The sequence below is a fragment of the Geotrypetes seraphini genome, chromosome 5, assembly GCF_902459505.1.
Source record: "Geotrypetes seraphini chromosome 5, aGeoSer1.1, whole genome shotgun sequence".
In the NCBI taxonomy this organism is placed as follows: Eukaryota; Metazoa; Chordata; class Amphibia; order Gymnophiona; family Dermophiidae; genus Geotrypetes; species Geotrypetes seraphini.
The window spans coordinates 54,964,286-54,983,445 of record NC_047088.1 but is presented as its reverse complement, the minus strand read 5'-3'; the positions used below and the strand labels follow the sequence as shown (position 1 = coordinate 54,983,445).

The following is a 19,160-nucleotide window of genomic DNA, read 5'->3' as shown; positions in this document are numbered from 1 at the left end:
TGCACTTACAGAATCATAATTTTTGCACTTAAGGTACGGTAAATGCAAAAATTTACCACTCAAGTAAAAGCATCTCCTAGTAACTAATGCACCACATTGGAGCCTCTAAACAGTGTCATCTGGTAATCTTACACATAACAGAGTATTATGTTGCAAAAGGTAGAATGTGCTCATAATGTGAATAGCAGACCATGGTCTTATGCATTGTTTTTGAATGGTTGTATGCTTAAGCATTCAGAGAAAAAGAACAAGTGGGGATCGGGACTGAGCACATCAACCTTGGAATCAACATATTTTATTCATATAAATTCAAACCACAATTGAATACATGTATAAATATATGGATATAGTGTACTTAGGTCACCAAAGGCTAAGGATTCTATATCCATATATTTATACATATATTCAATTGTGTTTTGAGTTTATATAAATAGAATATGTTGATTCCATGGTTGAAGTGCTCAGTCCCACTCCCCACTTGTTCTTTTTCTCTGTTTGACTCTATGTGGGGTTGTTTCTTCTAGTTTTTTGGGGGGTTTGTATTGATGTTTAAGCATTCACCATAGAAATAAATGTATTATAAATGTATTAACCCAAGAAGTGCTTCTTTGAGTATTCACTTTGGAAGGGCATTACCTGAAAAGAATGTTCTATTTCCTGTATAATTATTCAGTAATTTTTGAAAGAGAAATATTAAACGTTTAATGTGAACAAGTACAAAGTGATTCATATGGGAAAGAGGAACCCGAACTATAGCTATGTGATGCTGGGTTCTATGTTAAGAGTTGCTGCCCAGGAAAAGGATCTAGGACTCTAGGTGTCATTGTTGAGGATACGTTGAAACATTCAGCTTAATGTATGGTGGCAGCAAAGTGAGCAAACTGAATGTTGGGAATTATCAGAAAAGGAATGGAAAACAAAGATAAAAATGTTATAATGCCCTTGTATTGTTCTATGGTATGGCTACATCTCGAATACTGTGTGCAATTCTGGTTGCTGTATCTCAAAAAAAAAGATATAGCAGAATTAGAAAAGGTACAGAGAAGGGCGATGAAAATAATAAAAGGAATGGGACGACTTCCCTATGAGAAAAGGCTAAAGCGGCTAGGAAAAGGTAGATGTGAATCACTTGTTTACTCTTTCCAAAAATACTAGAACTAGGGGGCATGCGATGAAGCTACTAAGTAGTAGATTTAAAACAAACCAGAGAAAATATTTCTTCACACAATGTGTAATTAAACTAGAATTTATCTGAGATTGTGGTGAAATTGGTTAGCTTAGCAGGGTTTAAAAAAGTTTTGGATAAATTCCTAAATGAGAAGTCCATAGGCCACTATTGAGATGGCTTGAGGAAATCCATTGCTTATTCTTAGCATAAGCAGCACAAAATCTGTTTTATTACTTGGAATCTAGCTAGGTATGTGGTACCTGTGTTGGTCACTGTTGGAAACACGATACTGATGGACCTTCAGTCTGTCCCAATATGGCAATTCTTATGTTCTTATGTAGTAAGTATACTTCTCTTCTTTGAAGTCTAAAAGGAATCTTAAGGGTTAAAGAAAATAAATTATTGAATTCATTTATTCTATTTATGTGGCAGTTTACAATTATTGATTTCAAATCTGTGTATTCAATATTGCAGTTTGTTTTAATATTAACTAGCAACATCTATACAGATATTGCAGTATCTTTTTTTAATTAAACGTTTTATTTTATCTTGGTTTTATAGAAGAGTAAATTATCTATATAAGTGAAAAACATTTCTTTGATTTTGAGTAATTTGTATTATGCACATCACAACTATTTTCTACTTTTGCATTATTGAGAAATTGATTGACATCTGAAAAGTAAAGATTTCCATGTATAGAGAGATGACCAGCTTATGATAGTAAACAATCTCATTAAAGTACAGTCCACATCATCACTTTAACATTTAATCTGTTAACTGAAAAATTGGTTTTAAAATAGATTGTATTACTTCCCACAGCAGCTGCTTTATAAATACAGAGCGATGGAAAATTAGAAAGGACATCTTGATATTTGTGTTTTAATCTTTGTATGACAGATCAATTATGAAATTAAAATCAGGTTTTATTGACTACTAGACCCAGGAACAATATAAGCAGATCTTGCTGCCCTTCAGCAATGAACAAAACTAGAATAAAGTGATATTAATGTGACACTATTTAGTGATTTGTTTTATTTTATATCTGAATAAATAAAGATCAACAAACAAGTTTTACCCTAATTCAAATACTCAATGTATTTTTCTACCTGTTTTATGAAATATCTTGTAATTTGCATTGACGATGCGCTCACGTTTTGAAAACAGACCTCTGTGACAAAATCTTGCTTTTACTCCCTCCTTTCCATCTTGTGCAACCCTTTTATATTCCCTGATCACGTTGAAATTGGATTACTGTAATGTCATTTATACTGGCCTTCCCTCTGTAACACTCCAAAAAATGCACATCATTCAAAATACTTCAGTTAGTCTTCTTACTCATGCTCATTATACAGATCATATAGCACCTCTTCTTAAAGAACGTCATTGACTTCTCATTCCCTTTCGAATCCAATTTAAACTTTTGTCATTAGCATTTAAAACTTTGCATTTAGACCACCTAAGTTATCTTGCATCTTTCCTTATTCCATACAAACCTTCGCACTCTCTCTATTCTGCATCAGGTTAGCAACTACCACTGCCATCTATTCATCTGACTAAACTTCAATCTATTCATCATTCGACTTTTTCACAATTGTTCCTTTACTCTGGAGTTCTCTTCCATTTGATGTCCATTCAGAGTTTTCCTATGTTAAATTACATAATCTGTTAAAATCTCACCTGTTTGAGCTCGCATTTGATGGAGATGGTTGAAATTATGTTGTTTGGCATGAATATTTGCCTTTATTTCCTTTTGGTGGTTCCCCTCCTAATCTTTCTTCTTTTCCCTCTCTCTTCTACCTTTTCAGTCTTTCCTATGATTAATTTGTAGTTCTTTTCGGTTTTCTACTTTGAATGTAAACCGCTTCAGTTTTGGAGTAACTATATATAAAAACCATTTTAAACATTACACATTATGGTTTTGAAATCAAAAACTACCACACCGCAAAAATAATCAAGCTTGTAATTTACTTGTATGGTTGGTAACAACATCATTAGCTCATTATTTATATATATATATATTACCTTTATTTCTATATTATAAGTAGACTGACATATCAATCATACAATTTTAATTGATGTCTTAAGGAAAATATTTCTTATACAATCCCATTTTATTTGGGGACAAGTGCGTTATTTCCATCTACCCGCCAGGACTTTGTAGGAAGCTTCAAACTTCAGAGGCTTAAATCCCTCCCCCTCTTACCTCATCACTGTCCCTGTGAACATCAATTTTTCATCCTACAAGCCAGGCTGTAGGAGCTTATCTTTCCTGCTTGTGTTTTTATTTTGTGTAATTTCAGTCTTTGCGTTCACAATTTTTGCCCTCGTGCTGCAGATGTTCCCTGCAGGGACAGTTCCAACTCCAGGAGATCGCAGACCTTTGGGAAAAGTCTGCTTCTGGAGGGTTCTCTGCTTGTCAGTAAGTCCTCTGGACAGCCTGCACATCTGATCGGAGCTCAGGGACTATTCCCTTAGGAGCTAACTCACCCCAGGTTCATCCGCTAGTGGATCGAGTATAGGCTGCATGGTTCCATGGAGGCACAACCAGGATTGGGGCCAGACTGTGTTCCTCCGCCAGGCGTTCTGTGCGGCATGTCTTGTTTGTGGCAGAGGATCTCCCTGTGAGCTGTGTCAGCTCTGTCTGCAGTGTTTTCCTGTCAGTACATGTTTCTGTGAGAACAAGCAGACAGCTTGAATCAGCTATTGGGGGGGTGTCTTTAAAAGGGGATTTTAGGTGGTTTGCCTTCATGCCCTACCCCACCCAATCCCTAAAATCCTAAAATTGTTGTTTTTTGAGGACTCTTGTGGTTTTGCTGGGCTTTTTTTAGTTAAAATTAGCACCCGCGGTGGCCATTTTGGATTTGTCTCGATTTGAATTTAAAGTTATTTTTTGCACTTGCCAGCTTCATTTTTGAAAGAAAATCACATAGATGGCCTCCTGAGGGCAGGATGTGATGGATTCATGCTTCATTTGTGGTGTATTGCTGTCAGATGCACAGCTGTGTTCTTCATATGCTGTGGCCTGCGAGGGGTGGATTTGGTGACTTCGACCTCTGAGGAGGGTCTTCTGGTGCCTTCTGTCCTGACTCTCATGGAAATGATGTCAGGGAGCCCTGGGAAGTGCGCAGACGATGTTTTGGTGAGACGCAAGCACATCTCAGTAGATAAACCTTGTAAATCCTCCAAACAGTCCAAATCTAGTGTGCAGGGGTCAGCTTCCCAGATTTTTCCCGGATTTTGTTTATATGCTTTATCAGGCATATTTGGTTAGAAAGTCTCTGCCTGTTTCCCTACTGCCGAACTTTGTGCCGATTACAGTGACCCCTGATCCGGTGGACTAGGGTCTTTTCTCCTGGCTCCCCTTGAGAGGTGCTGGAAGGTAGGCCAGTAGTGCCCACGGTTGCATCTGATTCGCTTTCCATGCCTCTGCTTTCACAGGGGATCACCTGGAGGCCACAGATGTGGTAGATCTGGCGGATCTCCAGGATCCGGATCGGTCAGAGCTCCTGATTTGGGGGGAGGATCCCACTGTGCGCAGATTTTTCAAGCAAGAACATCTTGTGGATTTGATCTCTGAATCTCTCCAGGAATTAAAGCTGCAGTCTGAGCAACCCTGTCACTGTAGAATGTTCCCTCATGAGTGACCAGAGGCTGCATTCCGCCTCTTTTTCTGATCATCCAGACCTTGTTCAGATCTTTACGGACATCTGGGAGACTCCTGAGGGTCCCTTGAAATGTGCTTGTGTCATGGTGCGGCTTTATCCCATTGCAGATGATTTAACAAGTGCTTTTCCCTGAAGGTAGATTCCTGGGTGGTGTAGGTCACCAAGCACACTTCTGTCTCCGGTAATGGGGATGTAGTCCTGAAGCATGTTCAGGACTGACAGGTGGATTTGATCCTCAAGCGTCTGTTTGATTTGGCAGCTGTTGGTGTTAAGGCATCAATGGCTTCTTCTTTCATGGCAAGGGCATGCCATTCCAAGCTGGGCCATGATCCTGACACTGTAGTGCTTCGTGACTTGGATTTTATAATCTCAGGAGTGGATTATATGACTGATGCCTTGAAAGTCTTTGCTAAGCTTTCCGTCTATTCTGTTTCAGCTCACAGTTCTGCAATTCATCTTCTGAAGTGACCTTGAGTTGGTTGCCCTTTAAGAGATAGCTGCTGTTTGGCCAAGTTTTGGATGACCTGATGACCAATGTGCAGGATTGTAGGCCCAAGTAGCTGCCCATAAACATATCCCGCCCTTGCAGAGGTTTGGGGCATCCTACTTTTGGTGTCAGGTCAAAACCGCGGAAGACAAAGGCGCGCGCCGACAACTGAGCGCAGCGCGGAGGCACGTGCTGAAGAAAATAACTGTTTTTAGGGGCTCCGACGGGGGTGTGTGTGGGGGACCCCCCCCACTTTACTTTATACAGATCGCGCCGCGTTGTGGGGGCGTTGTGGGGGGTTTGGGGCATTGTAACCCCCCACATTTTACTGAAAACTTCACTTTTTCCCTAAAAACAGGGAAAAAGTTAAGTTTACAGTATAATGAGGGGGTTTACAATCCCCCAAACCACCCACAACGCCGCTGCGATCTGTATTAAGTAAAGTGGGGGGGGGGCTCCCCAACAAAACCCCCCCGTCTGAGCCCCTAAAAACTGTCATTTTCTTCGGCGTGCGCCTCCGTCTTGCGCTCAGTTGTCGGCGCGCGCCTTTGTCTTCCGCGCTTTTGTCTATGAACCCTACTTTTTGTCCCTTCAGGCACTCTCATTCATACTCGAACCATTCAGCAGGTCAGCAATCCTCTTCATCCACCAGACCATGCTTTGGTGGTTCTTGACATCTGCTGTCCATGGGGAGTCATCCAGCAGCTCCTGCAAAGAAGTACTTCTAATGTTAGGCCAGTGTCTCCCCACCCCATTCACGCATGGATGGTTGCCAGTTTTTCTGGCGGAATGGCAGGCCATCACCTCCGACCGCTGGGTCTTGTAGGTTCTCAGAGAAGGCTACAAACTGGTTTCTCTGTTCTCTGACCGAGCATTTTCTGGATTCCCAGTGGGCAGCCCTCAGAAGATGGTTTGGGTACAGGCCACAGTCTGCAGATTACTTGATATTGCGGTCATAGAACCCGTTCCCGAGCAACACTAGGGCTTGGGAGATATTTTATATACTTTTATCATTCCAAGGAGAGGCTCCGATGATTGGAAACCAATTCTGGACCTTTAGGCGGTCAATGTGGCACTGAAAGTGCCTCGCTTCCACATAGAGATGATGCACACAGAGATAGTATCGGTGGCGCCAGGGGAATTTCTAGCCTCCCTGGTTCTGACGAAGGCATACCTCTCCATTCCCATTTTTCTGGACCATCGAAAGTATCTGAGGTTCCACATCTTGGGGCAACATTTCCAGTTTGCAGCAATGACCTTTGGATTGGCAATGGCACCCAGACCCTTCACCAAAGTGGTGGTGGTGGTGGCAGCCCATCTTCGCACCCTGGGTTTCCTGGATTTCACGGGGGGGGGTAAAAGGGGGGGTAAATTATTGCATGTTAACTACTTCTGCACAAGAGTGCCCCCTGTTACAGTAGTTGGCTGGTGGCATGGCAGTTTATGCACGCTAATTCTTGTGTTAACTGAATATTGGGTTAGGGGGCAGGAACTTGACAGGTCTAGTGGAGAATGGGCATGGACTGCACACTACAATTAGCAAGCTGTACTTACCGTTCACTAACTGAGACTTTTACAGCTCACACAGGTTCACTTAGCAGCTCCTAATTGCAACCAAATTTTCACCTTGGTGGTGTTTCCAGTGCAGTAATTTCTGAGGACATGATGGGCATGTCCCCCACTATTACCCCATCCTTTGCACTATTTGCTAGGGCAGAAACGAGCACACTTTAGCAAAAAAAAAAAAGTCTGATCTGATTCTTATCTGACATTTACGCCTCAAATTAAACCATTTGTGGCTGCAATTATTTTGCAAATTTCTATTTTGTGGCAGTTATATCAATATTTCATTGTAGAAATTAGGGGCATTGAGGATTTAATTTTTCAACAAAACATGTATTTCTAACTTTTGTAGTATGTTGAAAGATACAACTTTATGGAGTGTAACAAACTAAAATATTATTTTGTGTGTATAAAATCTACTGACTCCAACTGATTTTAAAATGTTTCTTTCATTTCTGTAAGTTCTTAGTGCAACAGTAGGAAGATGTTTTGAGTTATATATGATTATACAATTGATCTGTTAGCAATCAAATATCAAAAGGTATGCAGCTTTTGTATAATTGTGACCTATCCTGTATTTCATTTGTAGTATCCAAGCTATGATCTGTTGAATGTTGTTAGCAGTATTGCTCTTCATTGCTATCTTATTTGACTTTAATAAAACAACTGTATTTGGACACATCATCAGTTTGTAACCTCCTCCCATCTAATTGGGAATAGTAAGGGGGGAGCGGGTTGTCCTGGGGTTTGGGAGACAAGGTTGCTATAAATTATTTTATAATTCTTTTTATTTCATAATTTTTTTATAGGATGTGTGCTGTATTTGGTGGAATCTATTGCCTTCGTCATTCAGTGCAGTGTTTTATAGTTGACAAAGAATCTAGCAGGTAAGGTAATCTAAGTAACCTTTTGCTTACACAAGTGGTACAGATGAAAAATGCTTAGGTCAATTAAAAAGAATGACTCTTCAAAGATCCTCCTTTGGTATTAATTGCATATCAACCTTGATTAAAAGTAATTTGTGTATTGGTCCTCTAGAACAAGGAAAGTGAGTCCAGAATATAGAAACTAAATTAATTTCCCTGTGATATTACTACAGCTCCTGATCATCCAAGCTTGGAAGACAAATCATTTCAGCTGCCGAGGGGCTAGTGATGAGTGATGTTAGTTTTCCTTGTGGCCTTACCTACTCTAATTGATTTTCATCAGATGACAACAAAGCCCTCTGTTATTGCATTTTTAAAAATGGAGCTCACCTAAAGACTCATCAGATTAATCTCTGCTGATAATGCATGTCACTTTGAGAGAAAAGACTTTAATGAGTTTTTAGGTAGATTGTTGTCATAAACTATGCTGTCCTCAGATTCTGTAATAAATTCTTTTACAATAGTATCAGACCAGTGGGATAAGTTTAAATTTGAAGTCAGGAAAATATGACCACAGTTTAATAGTTAGCAGATCTTTCTAATAGTCTGCTTTTGTAGACATTCGCATCTGAATAGTTTCTTTGTTCTTCAGAAAATATAAAGATGTGAAAGGTAAATATGCCTAAGATAAGGTACATGCTGCATTCCTATATTTTGTTGATAGAACTTGTAGTCTTGTTCCTCTTACAAAAAGATATGAACATGCATGCCCTACTGTATATTTTAGGTCTGTTGCAAAGTACACAGAGAAGTTTTGTTAAAAAGAGATATGATCATGTATCCCCTTTTTTGAAAGCACTTCATTGGCTTCCAATTGGTTTCAGAATCCAATTTAAATGCACAAGTATCACTTTCAAAATTTTGTATGGAATTCTCATGACTTTGGTCTCAATTTCTTTGAACTTGTTACGGACCATGAAGTCAAAAAATTTCCAGATGTACAAACTATCTTTTGCACCACTCAAAGGAATCTTTACGATACTTTTCTGGATCTTTTTCATATGCTTTTGCATCTATTTGGAATGAACTTCCAGCAAATATTAGAATGCTTCCTTTTCTTTCAAGCTTTATGAAACTTCTAAAAACACATCTTTTTAATAGATTTTACTAAGGTTGTGAATTCTGTCAATTCATTTTTCTTATAACTGCTAATTAGATCTGATCTAAATATATTAAGTATATTTATATAAACCAAGTCGAGCTTCTATTTGGAAGAAGATTCGGTATATAAATCTAAAGATTACATTAGATTAGAATTGTGTTTGGTCTAAAGAATACTCTAATTATCCACCTGTCTTTAAATGAAAATTCCCAGATTATGCAGCCTAGATCCCTTACATTGTGCAGATGATAGTGTAAATTAAACAAGCAGGGAATGCCTGTAGAAGTATGGTTTCAGTAACAGTTTCCAACTTAGATTTGTGAAAGGGATGTGGATAATTGGCATGTGTCTTGTGGAGGTACATTTGGAGATTTTAGAATACATGGTTATGAAGAAGTGTATTTGGAGTATGTAGGGAAGCGTGGAACAGGTTGAATTGAATGGGTGAGGTATGTGTTAATGTGTGCAAGGTGAATACGTGGGTGTAGAATTGTGTGGATTGTAGGTTTGTGTATGTGTGGGAGTGTGTATGTATGGGGCGTATGTATGGGGCGATATATGTAGGGAGAGTGTATGCATGGGTGTTGTGGTATACATTACATTAGTGTTTATGGGTTGCTAATATGCCCTTGAAGGAGTTCAATGTGATTTAACATTTAGAAGAGCCTGGACATATCCAGGGATTGTATTATTTCATTAGGGTTCATGACACAGATAACTTGGTTTGTGTTTTTCTAGACATATGATTATGGCATATGGTTTGGAGAGAAGATTGGCCACATCTGGTGTTGTAGTCTTGATATTACAGGTTCTGGTATGGGTGTCTGTTCTAGTTTGTAGGAAGCTTGGTCATCTGTCGAGGTTTGTTTCTTGTTTGGTATAGAGGCAAGAGATGTTTATTATGCAGGTATATGAGGAGGTAGAGAGGAGGTACATAATATGATATGGGATCTATGTTGTATGGGCAGCATTTGGAGGCAGTATGGGGTGTGGGGGTACTTGAAAGTATTGAAGTTGGCTTTTAAATTGTTTTGGTGTCTTCCTTTAATGGCTTCAGTTATTTTTTTTTTTGTAGTGTGTCTACCTGTGTTGGAATAAGCCATTATGCTAGAGAGATGAGTAAGACTTTTGAAATGGAGCGCGGGTCAGTACTTTTAATAGTTTTAGCAAGCTTTTTTTTTTTATAAAGGCAAAATGCAAGATAATACCTAAAAATAGTTGTTCACTCCATTCATAAAAATCACCCAAGTGTAACCCGTTAGCCAGTGCAAGTAAATGAACTTCAGCAGTTTGTATCTTTTTGATGGCACACCAAGCCAAAAATTTGAACATATTGTCCACAATGACGCAAATGGTTTCCTTGGTTAGGGTCTCCCATTTGGAAACCAGCACTGTATGCTTGTAGTTGTGATTATTTTTCTCTTTGTGCATTACTTTGCAATTGACCTTATTAAATGTCCCATGCCATTTGGATGCCCAGACTCCTAATTTGTATGTATCCTTCTGAAAATCTTCACAACATTATGTTTTAATGACTTTTCCCCAAAATATATTTTATTATTTTGAACAAAAACAAAGAACAAACAAGAAGTAATAACAGAGATTTAAAATATCCATAAATCGCTATAATAATGATAATTTTGAGTCATCTGTAAATTTGATCAAATTACATGTTACTCCTGTCTCTAGATCATTTACAAATATTTTAAATAACATAGGTCCCAGTACAGACCCTTTGGACACTCCATTATTGATCACATAGTCCTACTCTCTTTCATGTATTTTAGCCAGTTTCATATCCTCAGAATGGTGTTGCCTCTTATCCCGCAGCTCTTTGTTTTCTGAGGAGTCTTTCATAGGGGATTTTGTCAAATGCCTTATGAAAATTCAATTCTCCAAAGGCATGCAGGCATAATATTCTCACATTTGGGTGACTTATCCAAGGAATCTGGTACAAACACTACAGTTAAATCACTTATATTCCATATTGCCAACAAACAGTTTATTCTTTTAAACCAGCTGAAAAGGTATACTTGTGATTTGTGATTATGTTAACATTTACATAGGTATGCAAATCATTCCCTTTATTTCACCACAATCTTCACACAGCTTTGCAGTAGTAATTGAAACGTCCAGCAATAACTTTCAGCAATAACTCAATTGGTGTTTACTGAGCCGTCAGAAGCGGCACCCCAAATACACAAGGTATAAGTTTATGGGGCTATCTGCCGCTAATGCTTCCTCATAGGCTCCTATATTTCCAACATTGATAATATTACTTTCATTATTTTTACTCAGCTATCCAGCTTATTAAATAATTTATTAAAGACTTATCTTTGAAGTCTTTATATATATATATGAAAAAAATATATATATGAAATAAATTAACTCCCAAGAATCGTCACAATGTCAAAAATAGTTAAAGTGTAAAGTGCAAAGTGCTCACAAAAAATTCATGCTAAGGTTATCGTACTCCGCTACATCACATTGAAATTTCATGGTGTCAGTTATAGCAAAGGTACATAAAGGTGTTTAAAAAGTTCATGAAAAAAATGTTGAAAAAGTTAATGCTGAAACCCACAAGTTAAAAAAGTTCATAGAAAAATAAATATACAAAATCACCAGTCAAATCAAGAGGAATATATATCCTATGTAAAGTTCATACTTCCTCATAATTCATAGCACCACTTAATTTGTGGGAAAATTTATCCAGAACTGTTATTCATAGAGGAATACTTAGCTGAATCTTGTTGGAGAGATATACTGCCACACAAAAATTGATATCACCACTCGACAGAGCTCCATTTCGCCACCTTCATCAGGAGCGGAGATTGCCAAAATATAATAATTTAATAAGGCGACAGAGGCTACTCAAACCTGTCAGCACAATCTTCTGGAGCGTGAAACAATCAAACAATCGCTTCGGAATGAATTTAAAGTGACACAAGGAACAGCAGAGCGCCAACGTTGACATGCATGTTTTGTGCAATGGTACTGCTTCAGGGCATGGCAAAATGGTTTTTAGTTGCACCACTTGTTAAACATGGTGGGCAACAATGCTCCTCCTCGCTGCGTCACAACCTCCACACGCTGTTGCTTGTGCAAATGAGTAAGCTGTTTGGGAACCAATCATGCGCAAACTTTCCTGTGTCTCAAGTCATCATCTATTATGGCAAATGCAGATCCATAGCTGATATCCAAATTTGCAGCCAATTGAGACACCATTATCCATCAGTTTTCTCTAATCAAGGCATCCGCCCTGTCATTGTGCTCTAGTGTGCGAAATGTTGATGGGTGACCTGAATGACCTTCATCGGTTACACCTGTTCTTTTTGATTTAAACCTTTTTACCCACTCATAAACCTTTCGTTGATTCATGGTGCTATGTCTATACTGAGTCAATATCTGCCCAAAGAAAGCATACTATTTCACGTTGTTCTTCGATGGTGCAATCTTGCAATGGAGTATCCATGTTTCTGACTGCATGGCTCCCACACAGCTAAAGGCCAAGTGCTGCACTGTGCATTGACAAACTATCCAACAGGCAATGTACGAGTAAATATATTGCATTTCGCTAGCTCTGTTCCGGTTATCACATAATTTAACAATTGCTTTTAATTTTTGATTTGCCCTTGTATCTGATTTTCTTAATTTATAAATTAATTGAACAGCTAAATTATGTATTGTCTGCAAATGTTTAAGCAGATTCTTAGGAATTCCGCGATAAACTATGCTGCAGTAATCTTATTTGCTTAATTTTATTGCTTGCACTATCAGTCTAAATTGATCTTGCTGCAAATATTTCCTAATAATTCTAAGTTTTCTTAAAGTCTAAAAGCACTTCTAGCAAGATAATTAATCTGAATTTCCAGAGTCGGTTTGCTGTCTAAAATAATTCTTAACAGTTTTAAAAATGATTCTAACTTGTAATGAATACCATCCACTTTAAGAGTTAAACCTTCTCCTTATATGTCTTTGGAATCAATTAATAAGAATTTAATTGCTTAATTGTTTAATTTCAGATAAGAAGCATTCCTCCAATCTGTAATCAAGTGAAAATACTGTGAAATTTTCTGATTAATATCTTTTTCAAAATAGTTTTGTTTATGCTGTGAAGATACTTCAAAGAAATTTTATTTCACATTTTATCATTTATCATTTATTGGATACATCAGAAATATTTGGACTCTTGATGTAGACTTTGTAGCCGAAACACAGTCCGTTTCAATCCTACAGTCTTCTATTAAAGGTTACTCTTGAGCCTGATAACTTGGTCCTCTCTGCTGCTGTTTTATTTGCTTTCACTTTGTGCAGTTTTTTAATGAGGGAACTTCAAAACGTTTCCGCACTTTTATTTTTAATCACTTTTCCACATAATCACCCTGATTTGCCTGACTAACTAGTCACATAACATTCTATGACACGCCTTGTTGCCACTTCTCCTGCCCTAACCATTTCCCATGAAAATATGAAAATGCAGAAACTTTGTGAAGAACCCTCGTATAATCAGACTATCTCAGGCTCTGACCTACATAGTTAGTTTACATAGTTGTCTTCATCCTGAACATTGGGACATTAACTGTGCCCTCTGTCTCCACATGCAAAAGAGATCACTCAAAGCCTGCAAATTTCAGTTGAAAAAACTTTTCAGTACCACCTCGGCATCGACATCAAGCTTGGCAGGGGACTTGGAACCTGATACTCAGCCTTCTGTGACCCTAACATCAACTGGCACCAAGTGCATCAACATCACATCCAGGGTGTCGGGCACCTTGTAGAGGCAGGACTCTACATCTTCTTCATTGATTCCTCGAGAATCAAAGGATGCAGCAATGTAAGAGAGCTAAGAAGCACAAACATTGTTCTCCTTCTAGGCATACCACTCAGTTCTCCCAAGCATCGACGCATAGAGAACTGTTCTCCTTCCATCCAGGATAAAGTGTTAAGATCCTTGGATATGCACAGACTTTTACTGCGGTATCTGGAAGTTACAAACAAATTTAGATTGTGAGAACATTTGTTTGTGCTGTCGGAAGCAGCCCGTTAAGGTCAGCATCAAAAGCCACTATTTCCACGTTGATTTGTATGGTCATTTCATCCGCCTATGTCAGCTATGGGAAACGTCCACCTATTTCTGTGAGGAATTGTTTCCTCATGGGTGGAATCTTCTGCGATTTCCCCAGAAGAGATTTGTAGAGCTGCCACTTGGTCTTCTCTGCATTCGTTCACAAAATTTTACAGAGTAGATATGGAAGCCAAGCAGGATTCCGCATTTGGATCCTGATTCTGATGGCAGGCTCAGTTGTCCCACCCTAATCTTTAGGGACTGCTCTGTTACATCCTGAAGGTTCAGGAATGGAGTGTCTGTTGTACTAAAAGGAAAGATTAAGTTCTTAATAATCTTTTTTTTTTTTTTTTGTAGACATATAGGACCTGATTCTCTAAAAGTGCGTCCCGATTTTAGGCAGCTGTAGACATCCTACAGCTGTCTAATCAGCCAATCGGGATGCATGTTTTTTTTAAAAAAAAATGCTCCCCAGGCAGGCCGCCTATATTGAAGGCGAGGCCCGCAAGACACCTAGGCCCTGATTCTGTATAGAACGCCCGGGAGAGGCGTCCTATTCAGAATCGGCCTAAACTAGACACGGCCCGCTACACTTATCGCAGCAAGGGATCTCTCTGCCGCTATAAGTATAGCGGGCTGTGGCCCCCTGACCGATCGCTGGCAGGAGGGTGCCCAAACCTCCTGCCCGAAGACGCACCCTCCCCGACACTACCGACCACCGCCCCCCCACCCCCGACATTACCGATCGCTGGCAGGAGGGTGCCCAATCCCTCCTGCCCGAAGACGCACCCTCCCAACACTACCGACCGCCCCCCCCCCCCCGAAATTACCGATCTCCCCCCCCGACAATATCGGTCGCTGGCAGGAGGGTGCCCAATCCCTCCTGCCCGAAGACGCACCCCCCCCCCGGCGCTAACAACCCCCACTCCACCAAACCTGTTCTTACAGATGGGTCTTGCACGTCGAGCAAGCAGGCACGCCTCGTCGAAAAGAGGCGGGCCCGCCCCTTCCCGGCCCATCCCGCCGAAGCCTAAGGCCTGATTGGCCCAGGCTCTAGAAGCCTGGACCAATCAGGCCTTAGGCATAGCGGGTCCGCCCATCCCTACTAAGTCTAAGGTCTGATTGGCCAATCAGGCCTTAGATTAAGTGGGGATGGGCGGACCCGCTATGCCTAAGGCCTGATTGGTCCAGGCTTCTAGAGCCTGGGCCAATCAGGCCTTAGGCTTCGGCGGGATGGGCCGGGAAGGGGCGGGCCCGCCTCATTTCGACGAGGCGTGCCTGCTTGCTCGACGTGCAAGACCCATCTGTAAGAACAGGTTTGGTGGAGTGGAGGTTGTTAGCGCCGGGGGGGGGTGCGTCTTCGGGCAGGAGGGATTGGGCACCCTCCTGCCAGCGACCGATATTGTCGGGGGGGGGAGATCGGTAATGTCGGGGGGCGGTCGGTAGTGTCGGGAGGGTGCGTCTTCGGGCAGGAGGGATTGGGCACCCTCCTGCCAGCGATCGGTAATGTCGGGGGTGGGGGGGGGCGGTCGGTAGTGTCGGGGGGCGGTGGTCGGTAGTGTCGGGGAGGGGGGTACGTCTTCGGGCAGGAGGTTTGGGCACCCTCCTGCTAGCGATCGGTCAGGGGGCCACGACCCGCTATACTTATAGCGGCAGAGAGATCCCTTGCCGCGATAAGTATAGCGGCCGCGTCTACTTACAATGTAGACCAGCATTTTGCTGGCCTACATTTTTAAGCTTCTCATCTACTAGGGAGACGCGTAGGGCCGCCTAGGTTCAGCCTAAGGCCCGCCTAAGGTCCTTAGACGAGCTTAGGCATCTTGCGGGTCTCCCTAGGCTCCCGGAAGCGCCTTCAGGCCTGCCTGGGGAGCATTTTTTAAAAAAAAACGTGCATCCCGATTGGCTGATTAGACAGCTGTAGGACGCCTACAGCTGCCTAAAATCGGGACGCACTTTTAGAGAATCAGGCCCATACTCCATTTCTGAACTCGCCCTGTCAATGGAGAATTTGCCTGCTTCCTGCCTCAATGAGATCTGAAATTCTAACATCTTGGGTCTTTGGCCTAGCCTCAAGAATAATAGAGACATTGGCTACCGTGTTGATGTATCCAGGCAATTTCTATACATTGCTCCCATACTTTTAGTTGACAATCTCTGTCTCCTTTAAAGTCTGTTTAAATACTAAAATTATTAGGAAGCCTTAGCTAAGATACTGTATTAGGGAACATTCCAAGAAACCAGATAGATTGACTGATAAGCACTCCACAGCTTAATATAGTATTTACTATTACTACTATTAACCATTTCGATGGTGGTAGAAAGACATACGCAGTGCTATAAACTAAACATATACAAGACTATCCCTGTTCAACGGTTACAGTTTATTCAAGAAAGGCCAACAGGACATATATGAGGTTAGGGAGTACATTTATTTTAGGAATGATTAAAATAACAGGAATATTGAACAGGTGGCTAAGGTGTTAAGAAATGCAAGAAGTCTGAAAAAGGTGGGCTTTTAGTCTAATTTCAATAAGACTAGGAATAGATCATGACAAACTGGGCTATGGGATCCTTACCTTGTAGGTGGGAAAGGGCTCGCTCCTCCTGAATTTCTAAAATTTATTAGGACAACTCATAAATGTTAAATTCATGGCTACCCAAACAGCAGTGGCCTTATAAGGGAAGTCCGGGCTGGAAGGAAACTGAATTCTTATCACCATGTCCGTGGCCTTATTTCTGCTAATGCATTGCCCAGAAAAGAATGTTTTATCTCCATTGGATACTATAGATTTCTCTTTGGAATTTATCTGATCAGGCTGCATTTTGGCTGAACTTGGAAAGATATTTGGTATTTGTATGCATCAGAAATTATCCAAGAACAACCATATTTTCAAAATCAAATTTACTGCAGCATTACAAATTATTTTTTTATTGTACAGTGATATGTATATACATATCACTGTACAATATTGTACAGTGTACAATATTGTACAGTGATATATATATATATATATATATATATATATATATATATATATATACATATCACTGTACAATAAAAAAATAATTTGTAATGCTGCAGTAAATTTGTGTGTATATATATATATATATATATATATATATATATATATATATACACACACACACTTATATGACCAGCTGGGAATGGGAATACATAACATAACATTGTACTTATAAACCACATTAACCATAAGTTCAACGCGGTTAACAAAAGATTAATGATATCTGTGGCTGACGTAGAACTATGGAATGCCTTCCTGGTATCCTGCGGTTTTGTATGGGGAGGATGAATTTTAACAAAAAGCTGAAAACTCAATTATTTGCCATTGCCTTTTTATGCTAAGGTAGATTTCAGTTGATAATTGCCTTTTAGAATTTTTTGACAGCAATGTATGATTTAAAGCTTGCTTGTATTTCTGAATTGATTGAATTTGCGCTCTATCCCTGTTTATAACAGGGACGATTAATGATGTTGTTTAGGACATGTCTGTGTTATATGTGATAATCGTAGGGAAACAAGATTTTATGTATGTGATATGGAAATCGCATAGATGTGTGCGGTATATAAATTTTTAAATAAATAAATAAAATTATTAATAAAAATAACATAAGGAACAGATAAGATTATTTGTCCAGATACTTTGAAAAAAGGTAAGTTTTCATTTGGGTTCTAAAATGTTTGTAAGAGCAAGCGTTACGCAAAAAAGGTCGAAATTCATTATCATGGAAGGCAGCCTGGAAAGCTAATGTATGATCCAAAGATTTCTTGCTTTTATAACCTTGAATAAATGGAAAGATAAACGAAGCATCTGATCTTCTACTGTGTTTATAAGATGCTATAAGGAATGCCAGATGCTGTAGATTGAGGGGCCCTATATTTGGCAGCAGCGATATAGTGTAACCACATACTGCACAGGAGAAGGCCATGACAAACAACTTCTGTACTTTGCCATGAAATACCACAGGGTGGATGGATGCGTCACTGTTTGTTTTGCCATGAGTCGGTGGCAAAATCCATCTACCCATTTCCCCATAAAAACTGGAAAATAGTGTATAAATGTATATTTTCATAATAATAAACTATGCACCAAATAGAATACTTATAAAAATATAATATCTTCTATATCTTTATTGAAATATTGCACTCTGGCTTTGTCAGTGGTTGTAAGTCCATTTCAAGGATGTCAACCTTAGTCCATTAGTTTGGATAATGAGTCCTATAAAGTACATTTATAACTTGTGGTACAGCAGGGAGATAGATTCAACTTTCATCCTTTTATCTAGACACTTTGAAAGAAGGTCAGTGGCGAGTTCTCTTTGATTCATTGTCCCAGCACAGAACAGATAAGAGTCCTGATGATTTCATTACTTAAATGTTTGTCTTTATTTGGAAGCATATTTGGAAAGAAATTGTCTTTTAATATTAAAATTGAGGTAAACATAGTAGTATATTTTGTACTATTTGAAAACATTTTGCAGAGGATAATTATCAAGGCATTCACCCAGGTAGATTGCTCTACTGAAAATTGTCTCTTTTACAAGAGCTAAAAAATATTCCCAGGCTTCAACAATGCGTGCACTTATAGCCTGATTTTTTTTTAAGGCATTTCTGGAGTGTGTCCAAGTTAGAGAAAAAAGCTGCATGCTTACTTGCAGAAATAGCAGATGAAAATGTACCCTGCCATTTTGTATATATGTACATTGTAGGTCAAATTATCTAAAAGGCCAATGTGTACCAAAATGTATAAATGCAACAGTCTGGTCTAATGAAAATTAACCCCATTGAAGGAAGATTTCAAAGTGCCTGCATTCCTATAAAATCTGCATATGCTTTTACTCACAGTTTTCAATGTGAAAGTGCTTATGTAGAAGAGTATGTATAGAAAAATAAGCACTGGTTGACTGCTATGAGCTTCTACCAAATAGAAGCAAGTTGTGTGAAAGTCTGCTCACTCTGTTAGGAAAGCTGGATTATTTTTTAATCCCCCCTTTTACAAAACCAGAAATGTGGTTTTTAGCGCAGGCCAGCATGCTGAATGCTCTACACCAGGGGTGTCAAAGTGCTTCCTCAAGGGCCGCAATCCAGTTGGGTTTTCAGGATTTCCCCAATGAATATGCACGAGATCTATTAGCATACAATGAAAGCAGTGCATGCAAATAGAT

At 39.6% G+C, this 19,160-nt stretch overlaps 1 protein-coding gene across 3 annotated transcripts in view; it reads left to right on the top strand.

Moving 5' to 3' along the window:
* The window catches only part of CHM (CHM Rab escort protein), a 211,572-nt gene that overhangs the window by 126,896 nt on the left and 65,516 nt on the right, over positions 1-19,160 (top strand). For all 3 annotated transcript variants that reach the window (XR_004539584.1, XM_033945876.1, XM_033945875.1), the window contains exon 9: positions 7,693-7,770. Coding sequence is in view for 2 of the 3 variants with exons in the window: in XM_033945876.1 (XP_033801767.1) it covers positions 7,693-7,770 (78 nt within the window). In the remaining variant the exon portion in view is untranslated. The remainder of the gene's footprint in view (positions 1-7,692; positions 7,771-19,160) is intronic.